The sequence below is a fragment of the Elephantulus edwardii genome, unplaced genomic scaffold (genome assembly GCF_000299155.1).
Source record: "Elephantulus edwardii isolate Elephantulus edwardi_28Jun2011 unplaced genomic scaffold, EleEdw1.0 scaffold00001, whole genome shotgun sequence".
Taxonomy (NCBI): domain Eukaryota; kingdom Metazoa; phylum Chordata; class Mammalia; order Macroscelidea; family Macroscelididae; genus Elephantulus; species Elephantulus edwardii.
Genome location: NW_006399751.1, coordinates 31790708 through 31810540, shown reverse-complemented (window position 1 = coordinate 31810540; position 19833 = coordinate 31790708). Strand labels below are relative to the sequence as shown.

Here is a 19833-nt window from a genome sequence, read left to right as displayed (position 1 = left end):
AAAAGAGTACTGAATATCTGATAAACTACTAGGAGAACAATGAGTTTCATCATATAGAGTGAAATCGGGCTGTTCCTTGGAGTTGAGAATTCTGAAGCTTCATCTGACATACTTTGGACATGTTGCAAGGTGGGATCAGTCCTTGGAAAGGGACATCATGCTTGGGAGGGTTGAGGGACAGCACAAAAGAGGAAGATCCTCAATGAGAGTGACTGATTCAGTGATGGCGTAATGAGAGGTAGGTGTGCCAGAGACAATAAGATTGGCACGGTATAGAGCAGGGTTTAGGGCTGTTGTACATAGGGTCGTTATGAGTCACAGGCAACTCGACTATGCATAACAACATAATGCATGGGTGACCTCTTGAGTTACATACATAGTACCATTCTTCTTTTTTAATTAGAAAAAAAATTATTGTGGTTTGAGTGAAAGTTTACAGAATAAAAGTTTTTCTTTCAACATTTTATACAGACTGTGTTTCATAACATGTTACAATTTCCTTAATTTAAGAGAACTCTTCCCATATCTTTCCTGAGTTCCTTGTTTCTATTCCTCCTTCTCTTTTGCCTCTCCTTGCCTTCTGAATTTTGTTTTGCAGCCAATGCTGCCCTTTTGTTCTCATATGGTTGACTGTTCTGAGAACCTAGTTTTGCACAAGTACTACTCACTTTAAAGACCTATGTGTTGGCTACAAGAAGATCCCGAGGTGGATTTAGTTCCAGGCCTGACAGATGTGTAAAGGCCACAGTTTCAGAGGTTCCACCAGTTTCTCTCAGAACAGTAAGTCTAGTATCTTATTTCTAATTTCATTTTCTACTTTCTACCCATTCAGTCCAGAACTTCCTATGGTTTTCATCAGTCAGTAGTGACACCTGGTCACTATGTAGTTCTTCTGATTTCAGGGTGTACAGCCATTTCTTCTTAGTCTTTATCTTAAATGGGATAAATGATGCTTTGTAGAATGAGGAAAGGGGTAGATCAGCAGGTCACCCTTCCACTATAATGGAGGATAGATAAACATGGGAGTGCATGATACATGAACACAGATACAAAAACAGAGAAGGCCACCCTTCTACCATAATGAGAACATATGAACATGGAGAAGGGTGTCAGATTATAGGTAATCACAATTTCCTTTCTAACAGAAAGGAAAGTTTATTCTGAGTTTTGCTGCTTTAATGTATTTGAGACATAAGTAGACCTAGTACAAAGGTTAGGAATTACCTCAAACTTTATACTTCTCTTTTTGACACCAATACCCATACCCACACTTGCCCAACTTTACTCTAGGTTATTAATTCTCAAAGTCTGGTCCAATACCAGCAGCATTAACAGGGGATTTCTTAGATAGGCAGAATTTCCAGCCCTACCTGAAATCCACTCAATGAGAAACATTGTGGGAGGAGTCCAGGAGTCTGTGTAATATAAAAATCCTCCAAATGAATCTGATGCAAACAATTCCGAGAATTACTGCTCTAGATTCTAGCCTGGGGCCAAGATTTACTTTAAAAAACTCAATGCTGTTGAGTGAGCATCAATACATAGCTAGCAATTTAGGAAAACATATTCTGTGGTGTCAAAGGTTTATTGTTCAAAATGTCGTTCCTAGCCATTGATAAATTATTTTATGTGTGGTATGTATTGTATTACGAAGTATTTGGAGAAGTACTGTATTAAGGAGATAGGATTAGGGTAGGATACAAGCCCTACCTTACTAGAGGCTTATATATGTTCAAAGAACTAAATGCTAGCTCTCTTTTTCAGAAGTCTGACTTCTGGCTGCATGACAACTGAAAGTCTACAACATTCTCTGCAAAACTGGTCTGCATATCTATAGTCACTACAGTCAATGAGTCATTCTCCTGACGGGTCTGAGGCTCTTGGGAGATCTTCTAGCAAACCACTGAATCCAAGGAACATTAAGAGGAGTGAAGGAACTGAACGAAAGATGGATGGTTAATGTCAGAAATCACGGCATTATACAGGAAATCAAACTACTGGGACACTACTGACTCCACACTTCTTATAGCTGGTATGCTACTAATCATAGCACAATGAATTATGAATACACATACATAAACTTTTCAACAATGAAGGATCAGGATCACTAGGTATTTGAGTAAAACTTAACTCTCTGAAGTTGGTTTTATTAACTACAAAGTGTCAAAAACTTTATATTATAAACCTGATTAATGTAAAAATAATAAAATTATTAAAAAATAATAAGGGCAGATAAAAACCTACACCAAGGAAGCCTGTTCCCACCTATTCTATTAAAACTCAGAGAGTAAAGTTGCCCTTGTGGTTTTCAAGACTATATTCTTTTTTTTTAAAGACTATATTCTTTAGAGAAAAAGATTTTCCCATCCTTTCCCTGCAAAACTGTTGGTGAGTTCAAACTAATAATCTTCTGGTTAACAGATGAGGAGTTAATCACTGTACCACCAGAGTTACTTAAGGGTACATAATTGCCACTGAGTCAATTCCAACCCATAGTGACCCTCCATCAGGTTTCTGGGGCTGTAAATTGCAAGGAGGTTATAAATGGCAATGAAAGGAGATTGCTCTTTCTTTCTCCAATAGAGTCACTGATGGAGTCAAACCATAAAAGACATAGCCTTTGGGTTAGTATGCAATTCCCTATGGACTATACTCCCAGAGCTCTCTTAAGAGTTGACAGTGTAGATTTTAAACTCTTCCTCTTTCATATTAACAATAAGGCTACTCAACTTGTTATCCCTACCAAATATGAAGCATATTTAGAAACTTTTATAGAAATTTGACAATGATTTCTGACTAGAACTCTGGTATTGATCTAATTATTAGATTATACAAAATCTATTCATTTAAAATATAGGCTTTTATGTGTCTAGTTTATATACTTTTCTGTTAATTCTAACAATTCATTCATATCACATTTTACAGAATTACCAATTTATCAAGTATTGAGAAGGAAAACTAATCATTTGCCACAGTTTGAACAAAATACTATAATAAAAACAAAAATAATATTATAAAAAGTTAAATCAATAAATGAGAACTACAATCACAAAAACTAAAACACTGTCCAAAAGTACTGCTTTCTGGAAGTGAGTCTTAAATAGCAGAAAGAATTCACTTCAGAACAATTTTTAGTCTTTATTATTCTGTGTGTCTATGTGTTTATTTCACTCAGTTTACAGGATTCTTCAGATCAGAAATTTATTTTATTCTCAATGCATCTAACAAACTTCCAAGTGTATCAGTCACTCATTGTATGCACTGAAGTAAATTATAACAAAAATCTTTTACTGAATAAATGCAACACCAAAATCATTAAAAAACAAAATAAAGATTTAATTTTGGTGGTTATGCTGAAAGGCACCATAACTTAGATAATGAGCCTTGAGTTAGCCACAGTTATAAGCTTGTTTTTATTATTAGCAGCTTTATGACTTAAGTTTTGTTTGCCTCATCTATAAAACAGACTCTGACCAAATGGGGTCTCCATGAGGATGAAATAAAGTAATGGCTTAGCACAGTATTTGGCACAAAAGTAATATATACTATTCTGCTAAGTTTCTAAGTTAAAACCTGAAGGACAAGTGTGAGATTGACTTACATATAATCCATTTTTCCATTGCATCCAAAGAGAGATATTCACAAGGCATCTTAAAGAGATATAAATTTGCAGTTAAAAAATACTCTTTAAAAATCCTGTATTATCATCTCCTTTCTCAGAAGTACTACTCAGTTCTTAGCCTCCACTATAAGTTTGAACAAAATAAAAAGATTTAAAAAGTAGAACAAATCTCTATTTGATATTCTAATTGACCTCTTTCACATTTACACACTGCAGTGTTAGCCTAAAAGTTGGCTTTTCTAGCTATTACAGTTAGCCCCCACTGGTCTCCAGCTATCTTAACTCCAGGTACAAGGTCTTGCAAATTATCAACAGCTGTGGGACTACAATAAGTGAGACGGCTTCCTATACTGAGTAGAAAGACTTGAGGGAGACTGGAGCAAGACCCTGTTGAGAATGAGATACTGGTTATGGTGGTGGAGAGACTGTGATATTACTGTAGCGAAATTGTGGCAGGGTGTAAGAAGAGGAACCCTGAGAAAAAGGCCACAGTTTAAGGTTTTTGCTGTTCTTGCTGGATGCTTGAAGGAGAAGCTAAGTTATAACTGCTCTAAGGCAAACTTTGCTGGCTGATTTGGATTTGACTACTAAACGAAAATCAGTACCTGGACTAATTGACGAACTGTGCCTTCAAAACTGCTGGATTAAAACTTGGATTTGTATTGGCTGATATTCTTTGCCTCCACCACTCTCTAACTTACCCCTAATAAACCACATTCTCAGCACCACAATTGTGAGTCAACAAGCATTATCAAGCCTCTTGCTACTGGTGTGATTCTAGAGGTACCATGGGCTCTTCATCTGCTCTATATCTACAGACTCTTTCATTTGCTTTCTGGTATGGGATGGTGAGGGGCTGTGCCATTTTCACTCCCTCTGTTCCTTCGAGAGAGACACTTGTCCCATCTTCTGCTTAGTAGACACTACTCTTTAAAAATACTTTTGTTAACATGTTCTATAATCAAGTAAATAACAACTTCCAAACTTCCCTGGTCTACTTCACAGTTCGCAAAATGCCTATAGTTTTAATGAAGTTAAAAATGAGTTTCGTAGATAGATATTCACTACCTCACCAAAATGAGTAAATACATGTATGTTTATTATCTATCTAGACATATATTCTCAAATAAATAAAGACTGGAAATAAATGTAGCAGTACATTAATTTTTTTGTAGCTGATAATAAGATTTTAGGCAATTTTTTGTTTTCTTTCTTTTTTTGCCTCTTCTAAATTTCCTACTATGATAAGATAAAACAAACTTTTAAACTTAAGAAATACACATACTATACATTACATTAACTTACAATCAGTTTTTGTTTAGAATCTAGAAATAAAAATTCAACTGTTCTTTAACTAATTAGCATTTTTAAATAAATTTCACTGGTTAGCTACACGGGGACAAAAATTGCAGTTTCACTTGCTTAACTAGTACTCTGAAACAAACAGATTTTACTATTTTCATTCAAAAAATGTAAAACAGAACCATACAGTGTCAGACTGTGCAGGATTAAGCATTGTACTGGGTGCACTGATGAGGCTCAGTAATTGGGCATTTCTCCACTGATCTGCTGAAAGATTCCTTCGAGGATATACCATCTGAAGAGAAATTAGTGCATCTGAAAGAGACTAATTAAAACAGAAAAAGGAAAAGCTGAAAAACTTTTTTACATAACTTTCAGATAAAACTGCATGCAGAAGCACTTCAGGTGCAGCTGCCACCTGTCCTGTCTATTAAGCTTGTATGTCTTGGCAGAGCCTCCAGACTAACAGATTAGGAAGGAAGATCTAGTGATCTAATACTGAGAATCAGTCAATGAAAGCCAGCCAGCCAGATTACAAAAATCTGATGAGAATGAAGGTAGACTGAGCATCTCGCTGTGATCACGGTGACTAGTCATTTCAGTGTATGTGATAAGAGATCACCATGAATCAGGAACTAACTGCACAGTGGTTACTAGCAACAATTGCTTCGCACTTCCACTGTACCATCACAAAACAACAGTCTAATTAAAACTATGTTCCATAAAACATATGAGTTTGTACCTCTTCAAGACTTGCCCTCTTCAAGACTTTTCCCTCTCAATTTCTTAATATTACATACAATCTACATTCCCAAGCAAGAGGTCCATTTAGGAAACATATTCCTCTCATATAGGTTAAAATGTTTAATTACCTTGGGACCTTTAGTTCAAAAGCAATAAGAGATCTAGTATCCTCCTCCTGTGTAATATAGCTAGACTTTGGTATTTCTCATTCAAAGAAAAAGACTGTAAAGTTATTTAAGCTAGATGTTAATAGCCCTCCACATGTTTCTAAAGAATGCTGAATAAAAATTATATTCTATCTAATAAATTACACCACTTCTATTTGCCAACTGGTCTGTTAATTACAAATTTATCAACAAAAGTATTGTATTTAATATTGCACCTCACCTATATCTTGCTTAACTTCATTAAAGTCCTTTGCTACTCATCTTTGTTTCTAGAACCCCAGACCAGAAGATATTCTTTAATGCAGATACACCTAAATTGTCAGGAAACATAGTTAAAATACAGAACTCAGGGCTGTACCCGAAACTTAGGGAACCAGAACCTCTGGGAGCAGAATCCACAGATCTCTACTTTTATTAAGGTCTAAAGAGTGATTCTGACTAAAACTATCTTTAATATAAAATTAGATTATTTTAACAAATCCTGGTAAAGGCATGCTAATAAATCTATAAAAACTGAGACATCACATTGTTATGTGTCTTAGAGTTGGATCTGGCTCACAGCTGATCCTCTCCAGCAGGTTTTCAGAGGCTGTAAATTGCATGGTAGAAGACTTCACATCTTTCTCCCATGAAACAGATGATGGATTTGAATTGTGTGTCTTTGGGTTGACACTGTAGCTCTTTATTAATATGCTACCAGAATTACCTCTGAGATATTGTAAGGCATTAGGAAAATCAAGATTAAGAAATAACTGACAACTCTCACTCAAATGAGTAACTTTCATTGTTCTTATTGGCTATAACTAGTGTTAGTGACAACTTTTAAGAAAATTTCATTGTTTATAAAAGAAAAGAATCAAATTTGAAGTGACTAAAAACAAATCTATATTGTACTGGAAAAATTATCAGAAATAGAATGAGGAAGACAATTCTAAATGTAAAATATCAATAAATAAAAAAAAAAAATTAGAAATCAAAATCAGAGAGACTGTTGCTATATACTGTTGAGACAAAACTGACTCATAGCTGACCCTACCAGGGGTTTTCAGAGGCTGTAAATTGCTTAGAAGGAGACTGTTCATCTTTCTCCTGTGGAGCAGCTGGTGAATTCGAACCACTTGCTTGGAGTATGGCAGTGTATCTCCTTACCATCAGGCCACCAGAGCTCCCAAGAGATAACAATGATATTTCACATCTATCTTGAGATTTTCTAGGACTTCTACCTGCAGTGCAGATTTCTACCTCAAAATCGATCCCATCCCTTTCAAACAAATGATCTGTAAAACTATAAGGTATAAAACCAACATAAATGTGTGAATATAATATAGCTAGGCAAAGAAAAAAAGTTTTAAAAGTATCCTGACAATTGTCACATAATAAAATTTAAGAAAAAAAAATTTTAAGGTAAAAAGTAAAGATAATTAGAAAGTTATGCCCCAAAGATGGGACAGACTTTCTATCTTGGAAAGGAAAGGTGGAGGAAACCAAAATTTAAGAAAAATTATTGGTATTAATTGTATGTCAAGAAAAAGCTGAATGGAAAAACTAATTTGATCTGTACATTTTCATTCAAATCACAATAAAAAGGTTTAAGTAAAACTTATAGATTCACGTTTGAATCCACCAGATGCTCTGCTGGAGAAGGAGGGACAATCTCCTCCTGTGCCAGTCAGATCTGACAGAACAAACACAAAAAATAATTTAAAAAAAAGAGCTGGTGGGGAGGGGTGGGAAGGGAAAAAATTGGGGCAATGAATGAATGGAAATCCAAAACCTCTGTTAAAAAATAAATAAATAAATAATTTTTTTAAAAAGGTATATATTCACATAAAAACTGTTATTACTTTTTAAAAAAATATAACTCTCAGCATAGCTTCCAGCAATATATAACAAAAACATACATGCTACTCTAGGACAAACAAATGACAGGTATGCGTATTATATCTAAAAATCAATACCTTGCTATGGGGTACAAATTCTTCCATCATCTTCTTTAAAGGATTTTCATAATCCACAATCATTTGACCAAGTCGTGGGTATTCTCTGTCACTTTAAATAGATGCAAGACATTTCACTAAGTCACAAGCCATCAAACTGAAAATGTTAAAAAGATTTTTAAAACATAGGTCTCTACCTTGCTCCATGAGTCATTTCATGAGCATAGTTGTATAGTCCAATGATTGCCTTCCTTTCTTCAATTCGAGATAACAGTATCATTAGTGTTGTATAGGTTATGATCAAATCTAAGTAATTCTTCGTTAAATCAAAATTTACAGTCTAGGGAAAAAACAATCAATTTTAACTTTCATATTTCACAAACTTTTAAACATAGTCAAATTAATCATAGCAGCTAATGAAAGCTAATAATTTTCTATAGTTAATTGCTTTATCTCCATCTCTACAATGTCTAAAATTTTAGTTTTGTATTTGTGATATAATTTTATAGATGCAAAAAACTTGTGATCATCTTGCTTAAACAAGTAATAGTTTAAAAGGATAACTAACAGAATAGTAAGACACATTGGTACCCATTCTACTAAGAAAAGGATTTTTTAAAAAAAGTTAACCATTAATTTAATGGACATAAATTTCACTACAAGTCAATAATTTTTGTTGTTGTTTTGATGTCCTACATTGAGAAACATATTCCTAGGAAATATTCTAAAAATTATTTTATAAAAAAAGACACTCCTTTTATGGAGAAAATAATACTTCCTTAAATTTTCAAAACTTGACATATTAAAATTGAAATTAATAATTACTTTGCACTATTTACATTTATAAAAAAAGTATATTTACAATCATCAACATTCTAAAAACAAGAGAGAAAATACAGTCAATCTTACATTTAAAACAAAAGAGCAACAAGACAAATTAATAATGTTAAAAAATAAAGTTTACAGAAAAACAATCAGAACCTTAGTTCTATTGAAAATAATCAAATTGGAATTTCATTTAATAATGATACTTACAATATCAAAGAAAACTTGGCAAACATCAATGGTATTCAGCAATTCACAAACATGATCCTGAAAACAAAAGTTCATTATAATCTATACTTTTTATAAATCATTTTTACATTTTAAAAAACATCTAAATAAAATGTGTATCAAATCTACTTTTACAAGAATTCTCATTTTATTTCAACAAATGATAATGAAGTTCATAATTAACTAAATCTACCTCTGAAATGTTAATCCTTCATACAGTAAAATACATACCTTAAATTCCATAACATCTACAAATGTGAAGTAATATAATGCCAGATTTTTCAGAATTTCTGATTTTTCTTTCTGTAGTTGAGCAAGCTGTTGCTGTAAAAACAAAATTAGTATGTATTGTTCACAGAGGACAAGGTGTTTTATTTACTATAAACTATCTTCTTTTATGATTCTTTATGGAAGCGCAAGCTTTAAGAAAATATTTCTAGATGATTTCAGTTTTTTTAATTTAAAAAACCAAAATACTCTACACAGCAACTGCTAATAGTGATCAGCAACTGACAGTGAGAGGCTCTAAAATAAATCAAAGCAGATTAGTACCAAATTGCACTACTACTAAGGAGAACTGGAAAATGGTAAAAAAAAAAATTATCAAATGAACTCTTTTATATTAAAAAAAAAAAACAACAAACCAAGACATGAGAATGATCACATCACCAGAAGTAGGAGAAAAGATGATGAAAAATATTACAACTTATACTACAAAAACCAATATGCTTTATAAATTTGGAACTTACCAAAAAGAACATCCAGGCAAAGCCACGTTACGCATGCAAAATAAAATGTAGATACAAACATAAAATACAGTAACGGTTCCCTGACCAATCCACAAAACACAATAATATATTAAACAAAAACAAAAGCCACAACAAAAAAATGAAAAAGAAGTAAAAACTAGAGTTAAGACACTGGTAAACATATGGAAGAGGGAAATGTGAATAAAAAGGACAAATATTACTTAAACAAACTAAATTATTACATTCCTTAAAGTCTTAATTTCTCCTTTTAAATCATCTGTTACAACAATCTTAAAGAATCCTGCACTACTAGTATAGTAATACCCTATACCACACGACTTTCAGAGTTCCGATAAACTGTCTATAACCTTTATACTCTGAAAATAGCAGCTTCCACATCATGGACAATAAGCAGAATCTAATTCATAACAGATCTAGTGAATCAGAATCTACATTTAACAGGATTCCCCAGTTATTCAAACCAACACTGATTGTGTTAGAAACACTTATTTTAGAACACAAGACAGAACTAGAAAGCATTGGAAAGTGGTCTTATAAAGACTTAGGAGACATTACCCAAAGTCTCAAAAGTCACACAATTTTCCTGTTACATAGTCCTATCCTAGAAAGTAAAGGGAAAAAAAGGCATACATACACACTCATACAGAACAATAATGACAAGCAGAAAATTAGAAACTGAACATTACATCAGGAGAAGATTCAATAAAGCTGTAAAAAGCCAATTAGGAACAGCAAGTACAGCAGCAGTGAAGACATTTAAAGAGGCAAATATATTTGGAAAATATTCATAAATTATCTCTTTTCTCACCCTAACGTACACACTAATTATAGAGTATATATGTAGTGGTGTATAACACATAAATCTTTTCCGTTTCTTTACTAAAAATAAAGACTTTATTTAACACATCTGTTTCAAAACAATTCTATGTTTACTGCAGTTGTCAGAAATTTAATTTTAACTGGATCATAATAAACACCCAGACAATGACTAGGGATGACAGAAGAACTGATGCCTTTAAGCTATGGTGCTGGAGAAGAGTACTGAATATATACCATGGACAGCTAGGAGAACAAACAAGTTCGTCCTGGAGAGAGCGAAGCCATGCTGCACCTCTGAGGCAAGGATTTTGAGCCTTCGTCTGACGTACTTTGGGCAAGTTGCAAGGAGGAACCAGCCTTGGAGAGGGATATCACGCTTGGGGAGGGTGGAGGAACAGTGCAAGAGAGGGAGACCCATGATGAGATGGACTGACTCAGTGACTGGGGGATTATTAGGGGGTAACTGTGTTAGATATAATAAGGTTGGCTCAGGATAGAGGAGGGTTCAGAGCTGTTGTACATAGGGTCGCTATGAGTCACAAGTGACTCGACAGCACCTAACAACAACAATCAACACTTATGTAATCAGCAGTCAAGAAATCAAAATTTTTTCATGCACTGAGAAAATCTGCTGTCAAAGACTTCTCCAAAGGGGTACAGAACAAAGATATCAGTTTAAAGACTAAAATGTGCTGATTTGAATCACAGCTACCTATTCTACCGATGCTTCTGAAAGTTGGACAAAGAAGAATTACAGAATTATTAATGCCTTTGAACTGAGGTATTGGTGAAGAGCACTGAATATCCCATAGACTGCAAAAGAACAACTTTAAAGTTCAAGTTTGCTCGGGATAGTGCTAATTTATGCCAAATGTCCTAGGATAATTATTAATAATGCTTAGATCCTGCACTATTGGATGATGCAGGATAAAGCAAGGTTCAGGTCAATTATATGGTCAATGAGTTCTGGTAGACTTGAAAGTAGTTACAAAAAACATTACTTCTATTTCAGTGTCATGGCAAAAATGGCATCTTACATACACAGTAAAAAAACAAGCAGGTTTGATAGAAAGCAGTTATTGAACATTATCCTAAGAAATCACCTAATCCATTTCAGTAACTACTATCAAAACTGCTTATGCATAGAAAACTATGTTGCTTGATCTAAATTAGGTTAGTATTTTGTCTCTATGAAAAGAAACTAAATACACCTACCAGGTTTCAGAGAAAGGTTTGTTCAATTTCTTAGTATGATATTCTAAGCCTGGTTTTTAAAAATAATACTGAGTACTGAGACTCTCCCATAAAAAAAGGAATTATCATGACTATCACTCATAACCAAGGTTCCAGCTAAGCTATTATGGAAGCTTCCTAATTGGACTTTGTATGCTCTACTCCAACCTATTCAGTCTATTCTCCAGCCCTTTTGGGGATGTAACTTTGTAATAAATCTACGTTTACCCTTTTACTCTCAAAATAAAAGTGACATCACAATTCTCAGCAAAGATTATTTCAGTGATGGTTACACAAGATTTTAATACTGCAGGAAGAATATATGGGAAATCTCTACTACTTTTTGCAAACTTTTTCTTAACTCTGCTTATAATTGTAATTTAAGACATAAAAATCCCACAAACTACAACAATAGTTTGGCCTCACAATTACAAATACAATCATTTCATCAATGACTCAGAAAAACTAAAGCCCTGCCTATTTATTTTTTTTTAATTTGAATAATTTTAATGAACATTTACAGAGATTTTGGATTTCCATTCATTTATTGTTGCACTTTTCTCCCTGCCCAGCCCTCCCCCCAAGCCCCCCTGCCTAGATCTTAAAACTCACCTTCTTTCACAGTCTCTCAGGAATTGTCACACTATTCTTGTGTTCCTCAAATTTATCACCCCTTTCTCTGTTCCCCCAGCATTCCTTTCTTCTCCCACCTATGCCATTCAACACCTATCTCCCCCATCCAGCCCTTGATAGAATGATTTCTATCTCAAGCCTTCTGGGTTTCTGTGATTCCAAATGCCCCACACTTCTACAAGTTTCTTATGCTGATGCCAGTATCTCTTGAATTTAGGAGTCTCTAAGTCCAAATACCAGGTACTAGTATTAGGGAAGGCTCTCTATCTTAGATGGTTGTGAGAAAAAGTCTTTTGCCTTGAACTTCTGTTCTAAGATTAGCTTCTTGTAGCTCTGAAAGGCTGGGCTCTATGAAGAGAAATGTAGCATCAGGATTGGAGTAAGAGCCATCAACAATCTGTGGTATGCAGATGGCACAACCCTCTTGCTGAAACTGAGGAGGCCCTGAAGCATTTACTGCAGAGAAGGTCAAGGACTGCAGCCTTAAATACAGACTGAGGCTCAACACCAAGAAAACAAAGATTCCCACCACTGGGCCAATTGGCAGTATACAGATAGATAGTGTAGAGACTAAGATCGTTAACAGTTTCCATTTGCTTGGCTCCACAATCAACACTCTTGGTACAAGCAGCCAGGAAACTGAAAGATAAATTGCATTGGGAAAGTTGGCTATCAGAGACTTCTCGACAGTACTGAAGAGCAACGATGTCAGTCTGGGCACTAAGGTGCCCCTGATCCAGGCCATGGTCGTTGCAATAACTTGCTATGCATCAGAAAGCTGGTTAATGATGAGGGATGATAGAAAGAGAATTGATGCCTTTGAGCTGTAGTGCTGGAAAAGAGTACTGAATATACCATGGACTGCTAGTTGAACAAAAAGGTTCACCCTAGAGAGAGTGAAACCAGGCTGCTCCTGGAGGCAAGGATTCTGAAGCTTTGTCTGACATACTCTGGGAATGCAGTAAGGAGGGACCAGTCCTTGGAGAGGAACGTTATGCAAGAGGGACAGTGCAAGAGAGGAAGACCCTCAGTGAGGTGGATTGATTCAGTAACTGGGATAATGAGGGTAGGTGGGTCAAAGACAGTAAGGTTGGCAGAGGATAAAGTAGGATTTAGGGCTGTTGTATACAGTGTCGCAATGAGTCGAAGCAACTAGATGGTACATAACAACAACAACAGTAGTACCACCTCTAAAGTCTTTGTAAATGCTCTCACTTCTGAGACTAGATCACTCTCTCACTTCATTTCTCTTTCAAGAGATCATCTAAGATTATCTCCTCCTGGCATTATTATTTAATCTGTTATCCAACTTTTATTTCTTCCAGCCCATTTCTTTTAACTTTTTTCTAACACAACTTGAAATTAAATTCTGTGAGGACAAGAAGTTTATCAGATTTTCCATTATATCTCCAGTTTCAAGTATCTAGTCACACAGCAGGTGCACAATAAATAAATAATCCTCAAGTTTAACTACATAACAATTTTTCGTGTGTTTGGTGGTTTTTTTTAACGGAAAATTTCAACTTTAAAACTGAGCATAATTCTTGAGCATAATTAAATGTAGTTGTTATTGTGTACTGTAGAGTCAGAACCAACCCATAGCTGACCCTCCAATGAATTTTCAGAGGCAGTTAATTGCACAGGAGGAGACTACCCATCCTTTTTCCGCAAAGCAACAGGTGGCTTTGAACTACGTAACTTTGGGATTACAGCACATCATCTTGCCACTAGGCCACTAGAGCTAGAAATCAGGTAGTAATTTATGTTTCCAGTGAATTTACATACCTTAACACACACATGGTAAACACATCCTTGCCAATGTCTAAGGATCCTAGCTGAAAGCAAAGAATACCAGAAGAATGTCTACTTGTGATTTATTTACTATACAAAACCATGTGACAGTGTGGATCATAACAAATTTTGGTTAACATTAACAATGAGAATTCTAGAACACTTAATTGTGCTCATGTGAAACCTATGCCTACAAAAGGCTGTTGTATTAACAAAACATGGAAACACTACATGATTTAAAATTAAGAAAGGTGTTTATAGGGTTGTATCTTCTCTCCATACTTATTCAATCTGTATGGTGAGCACATTATTAGAAAGCTGCACTCTTTGAAGAAGAATGTGACAACATGTAGAGGAAGACTCATCAATAACTTAGTTGTGCAGATGACACAACCTTGCTTGCATGAGTAGGACTTGAAACACTTGCTGCAGAAGATTAAAGAATATAAAAAAAACAAACAAAAATTCTCACCACTGGACAAATAGGTAACATCATGATAAATAGAGAAAAGATTGAACTGTCAATGACTTCATCTTACTTTCTTCCACAACAACTTCCTGGTACCAACAGTGAGGACATCAGGAGACATATTGCACTGGGAATGTGTGCAGTCAGAGACCTCTCCAAATTATTCAGCAGCAAGTCAGTTTGAGGAGTGAAGTGTCTGTGATTTAGGTCATGGTCTTTTTCAATCACTTGCCAGCTGCTGAGAGCTGGCCAATGAATAAGGGTGACAGAAAAATTGATGTCTTAGAGCTCTAGTATTGGATAAGTGTACTGAATGTCCAATGGGTTGGCAAAAGTACAGTTATGTTTTAGTGAAAGGTGCAGCCAGAGTGCTCTTTGGAAGCAAAGGTAAAAAAATTACATCTCAAATTACATCTCATATATTTTGGGTATGTTACTGTTGTTGTGTACTACCCATAGCTGACGCTCCAGTGTGTTTTCAAAGGCAGTTAATCACATGGGAGGAGATCACCCATCCTTCTCCCACAGAGCAGCTGGTGGTTGTGAGCCACATGCCTTCAGGATGTCAATGCAGCTTCTTTGCCATTACGCCACCAGAGTTCCCAAAGAGAGACTATTTCTTAGATAGGGACATCATGGAAAGGTGGAGTATCCACAAGAGAGAAAAGGAAATTCAATCAGATAGTCTGACATGGTGACAGTAGCAATGGTCTCGAGTATGCCAGGGATTGTGAGGATGACACAGAAATAGGGTTCAGCTCTGTTGTTCATAGGGTCACTTTACTATGAGTTATACTCACCTCGAAAATGCAATTAAGTGTTAATTAATATTTCACTGTGTTCTTCCAGTATCGTTGCAACTGCTGTTAGATGTCACCAAGCTGACTACAACTCATGAACAACAGATTTGATTCCTGCCCTATCCTGTGCCATCTTTATCATCTCTGGTATACTTGAGTCCATTGTTACAGTCACTGTGTCAATCGCCTTGTTGAAGGTCTTCCTCTCTTTCACTGACCTCAACCTTCTAAGCATCAAATCCTTCAAAGGAAAGGCCTCTCCTAACAACATTCCCAAAATATGTAAGATGAAAGCTTCACCATCCTTGCCTCCAACGTGCATCCTGGTTACACTTTCTCCAGGACAGATTTGTTTGTTCTGTGTCAGTTCATGGGGTATTCAGTACTCAACTGCAAGGCACTCATTTTTCTTCTGTCATCCTTAGTCATTGTACAACTATCAGATGCAGAAAAAATTACTGCGAAGAATATGGCTTAATTCAGATGCATCTAAGTATTTAAACTGACAACACTGCTGCTTAGCACCTTAGAGAGGTCTGTGACAGTAGATTTATTCAATGCAATACACTTTGTTGTTGTTGTTGCTGGTGTCTATAGTACTGACTGGGAACACAGGTGAGATAAAACTGTTGACAACTTCAATCTCTTATCCATTTACCATGATGTTGCTGACTAGTTCAATGTTAAAAGTATTTTTTTACTTGGTGTTGACATGTACTCCATATTGAAGGCTGTGTTCATTGATCTTCTGTAGCAAGCACTTAAAATCCTCTTAGCTTTCATCAAGCAAAGTTATGTCATCTGCATAACATAAATTGTTGTGAGTTTTCCTCTATCCTGATGTCACAATCTTCTTCATAAAGGCCAGCCTTTTGAATGATATGCTCAGCATACAGATTGTGTAGATATGGACAAAGCATACAGCACTGATGCACATATTTACTGATTTTAAAGCTTTCAGTATTCGCTTGTTCTATTTGGACAAGGGCTTCTTGATGTAAGTACAGGTTTCACACAGCATAATTTTCTAAGATTTCCATCATTCTCAATGCTAATTGTAATTTGCTATGGTCCACAAAATCAAATGCTTCTGCAGTCAATAAAGCATAAACAGACATCCTTCTGGTATTCCCTGCAGTTAGCCAAGATTCACCTGACATAAGAGGTGATATCCCTGGTCTCACAGCTTTTTCAAAGCACTATTAATTTCTGGCAGTTCTTTGTCTATGAACTTGTCCAGCTATTTTTAGATAATCTTCAGCAAGATTTTACTTAATAGTATGGGATACTTAGTGTTATTGTTCAATATTCTCCACATTCTATTGGATCATCTTATTTGGAAATGGAAACATATACAGATCTCTTTCAATCAGCTTGCCAGGAAGTTGTCTTTCAAATTTCTTTGTGTAGACTCGTGAGCACATCCAGGGCTGACCTATTGTACTGAAATATGTTAATTGGTATCACATCAATTCCTGGGGCCTTAATTTTTGCCAATGCCTTCAGTGCAGCTTGAATCCTTTCTTCATCACCACTGGTTCCTGATTATACAATACTTCCTGGAATGGTTACATGTCAGTTAATTTTTTTTTTTTTGTTCGGTGACTCTGTGTTTCCACAATCATCTTCTATTGCTTCCTGGATCATTCAAGACTTTTCTCATAGCATCCTTCAGTATTATAACTTGAGGCTTACATTTGTTCTTTAGTTTTTTCAGCCTGAGAAATACCAAGCAAATTCTTTCTTTTTGATTTTCTAACTCCAGAACTTTGTGCATTTTGTTTCAGTATTTGTTCTGTCTTCTCAGGCAACATTTTGACATCTTTTGTTCAACTCTTTTATTTCACCATTTCTTTTGCTTTGGTTTCTCAATGTTCTACTCCATTTTCAGTCTCTTCCGACATTCATTTTGATCTTCTCTTAATTCCCTGTCTTTGCAATGACCTTTTGTTTTCTTCATGCATGATATCATAGATGTCATGTCATAGCTCAAACCTTGTAGCCTATCTAAATTCACTTACAGACCTTTCCTTTGAGCTCATACAAAATTATTCCATTCCATAGTCAACATTTTAAAAATCAATTTTTCTAGCCGCTGTTGTCCAAACAGAGCAAGAGGACACTACATTGTTAAAAACCAAGAAAGGTGTGAGCAGCACTGTATCCTTTCTCCAAATCTACTCAAACTGTATGTGGAACAAATCATTTGAGAAGATAAAATTTTCTGAAGAACGTGGCATCAGAAGCAGAGGAAGACTCATCAACAACCCGCATTACACAGATGATAAAACCTTGCTTGCTGAAAGTGAGGATGATTTTAAATTCTTGCTGCAGGAGACCAAAGACTATAACCTTCAATATGGATTACATCTCAACATCAAGAAAAGGAAATCCTCATCATGAGACCAATATCATAACAGATGCAGCAAAGACTGAAGTTGTCAACACTATCATCTTACATATATCCACAATCAACACACTCAGTACCAACAGACAGGAGGTCAGGAAATGTACTGCATTAGGAGAGTCAACAGTCATGAACTTCTCCAAAGTACTTAGCAGCAATGATGCAGTTTAAAGACAAAGATGCACCTGATTCGGGCCATAGTCTTTCAGTCACTGCTATGTATCTAAGAACTAGACAAAAAGTAAGGATGACACATGATGCCTTTGAGTTGTGGTGCTGAAGAAGCCCGATGAATATTCCATGGACTGCCAAGAGAACAAACAGGTCTGTCTTGAAGAAGGCACAGCCACGGTGCATCATGGAAGCAAGAATAGTGAAACTTCATCTCATCTACTTTGGGCACGTTGTTAGGAGAAGCCACTTTTTAGAGAAGGACATCATGCATAGTGACTGCAGTAATAAGATCAAGTATGTCAGAGATAGTGAGGATGACTTAGGTTAGAGCAGGGTGCAGCTGTCATTTATAGGGTTGACTTGAGGGCACGTGATAACAGCAACAGCAGTAAAAAAACTATTACTGGGTCTTTATGGTGTGTTATTAACATAATCGTTATATCCTTTTTTTTTCCAGATATGAAAACAGAAAGTCATATGCCAGGCAAGTCTGTAATATTCCGAAGCCAAATTAACTTCTCAGTAGAGATCAACATTCAAGTTGGTATGTTGCCACTGCTGTTATTTGCTGTTGAGTAAGAACTGACACACAGCTAACTCTCCAACAAGTTTTCAGAGTCCATAAATTGCATAGGAGAAAACTGCCCATCTTTCTCCCACAGAGCAGTTGGTGGGTCAAAATGCTTGTCTTTGGGACAGCACAACTCTTTACCCCCTAGGCCACCAGGGCTCCCTCTTTTCAGAAAATACTATACTTCATTATGTTGTTGTTAGGAGCTACTGAGTTGGCTCCAACTTACAATCAACTTACGTACAACAGAACGAAATCCTGCCCGATTTTGCATCATCCTTTCTGTGATGCTTAATCCAATTATTTGAGCCACCATGTCATTCACCTTATTGAGTGTTAGAGACACAAGACATCTAAGAATTTCTGATCATTCAACCCCTTCATGTCATCTGGTAAGAAGTCATTCTTTCAAGGTTGCAATACTAATGATCCATTTCAATTAATTCTGAAAAGCAAAGAATAGAAACATTTACACTGTAAAGAACTAAAGCTAAAATGATTAATTTAAAGACTATGCTCATGCCCATTAACAGTATTATTTTATTTTCCTTCTAAGAAGTAAACAAAAACTCTCAAACTTAGTGTCATCAAGCAACCAACTCAAAGCTAATTCTCCAATGAATTTCTGAGACTGTGAACTGCATGGGAAGACATTGTCTAACTTTCTACAGCAGCGATACTGCTACATATGAGCCACCACACAGGTTTGGCCTTTGGGTTAGCAACGTAAATCCCTATAACCTATGCCACCAGAGGTCCCTCTAGGCAAATATTAGACCTATTTTTCCCATCCTTAGAATCGGGGCTGGGAGGCTCTGGACCTAGTAAGGAGTTGCGGTGCCAACCCAAAGGTACAAGGTTCAAATTCCACCAGCTGTTTTATGGGGAAAAGACGGGCAATCTCCTCCCATGCAATTTACTGCCTCTGAAAACCTATTGGATAGTCAACTATGCATTGGTTCCAACTCAGTGGTATAAAACAAGAAATACAACTGGTCTTGTGACTTGCTTTGACCAAAAGAAAGCAGCAGAAACAGCACTGAAAAAATGTTTAAAGCTTACGATTAATACAAGCCCTGAAGCTTCTATTTTTTATCTTCTTGGAACAACCTTGAGTGTGCCATGCTGTGAAGCTTGATATAGAACATCATATGACTGAGAGGTTCAGCATCCCTGTCGTTGCAGCCCATCTTTTAGTCAACCCACAAGCTGAATGCAGCTATGACATACTCTAGGTGAGACAGTAGAGAACGGTGACAAAAGCGTCAGAATAATAAGTTGTTACTATTTTAGGATGTGAAATTCGGGATGGTCTGTTATTCTTAACAGATTTATTAATAT

General features: G+C 35.8%; 1 protein-coding gene across 2 annotated transcripts in view; it reads right to left on the bottom strand.

The window, feature by feature from the left end:
• The window catches only part of NCKAP1 (NCK-associated protein 1), a 145306-nt gene that overhangs the window by 91738 nt on the left and 33735 nt on the right, over nt 1-19833 (bottom strand). For both annotated transcript variants that reach the window (XM_006878778.1, XM_006878777.1), the window contains 6 exons: nt 9057-9149; nt 8808-8864; nt 7970-8112; nt 7794-7884; nt 5112-5249; nt 3602-3650 (listed from right to left, as the gene is read on the bottom strand). In XM_006878778.1, coding sequence (XP_006878840.1) covers nt 3602-3650; nt 5112-5249; nt 7794-7884; nt 7970-8112; nt 8808-8864; nt 9057-9149 — 571 coding nt within the window. The remainder of the gene's footprint in view (nt 1-3601; nt 3651-5111; nt 5250-7793; nt 7885-7969; nt 8113-8807; nt 8865-9056; nt 9150-19833) is intronic.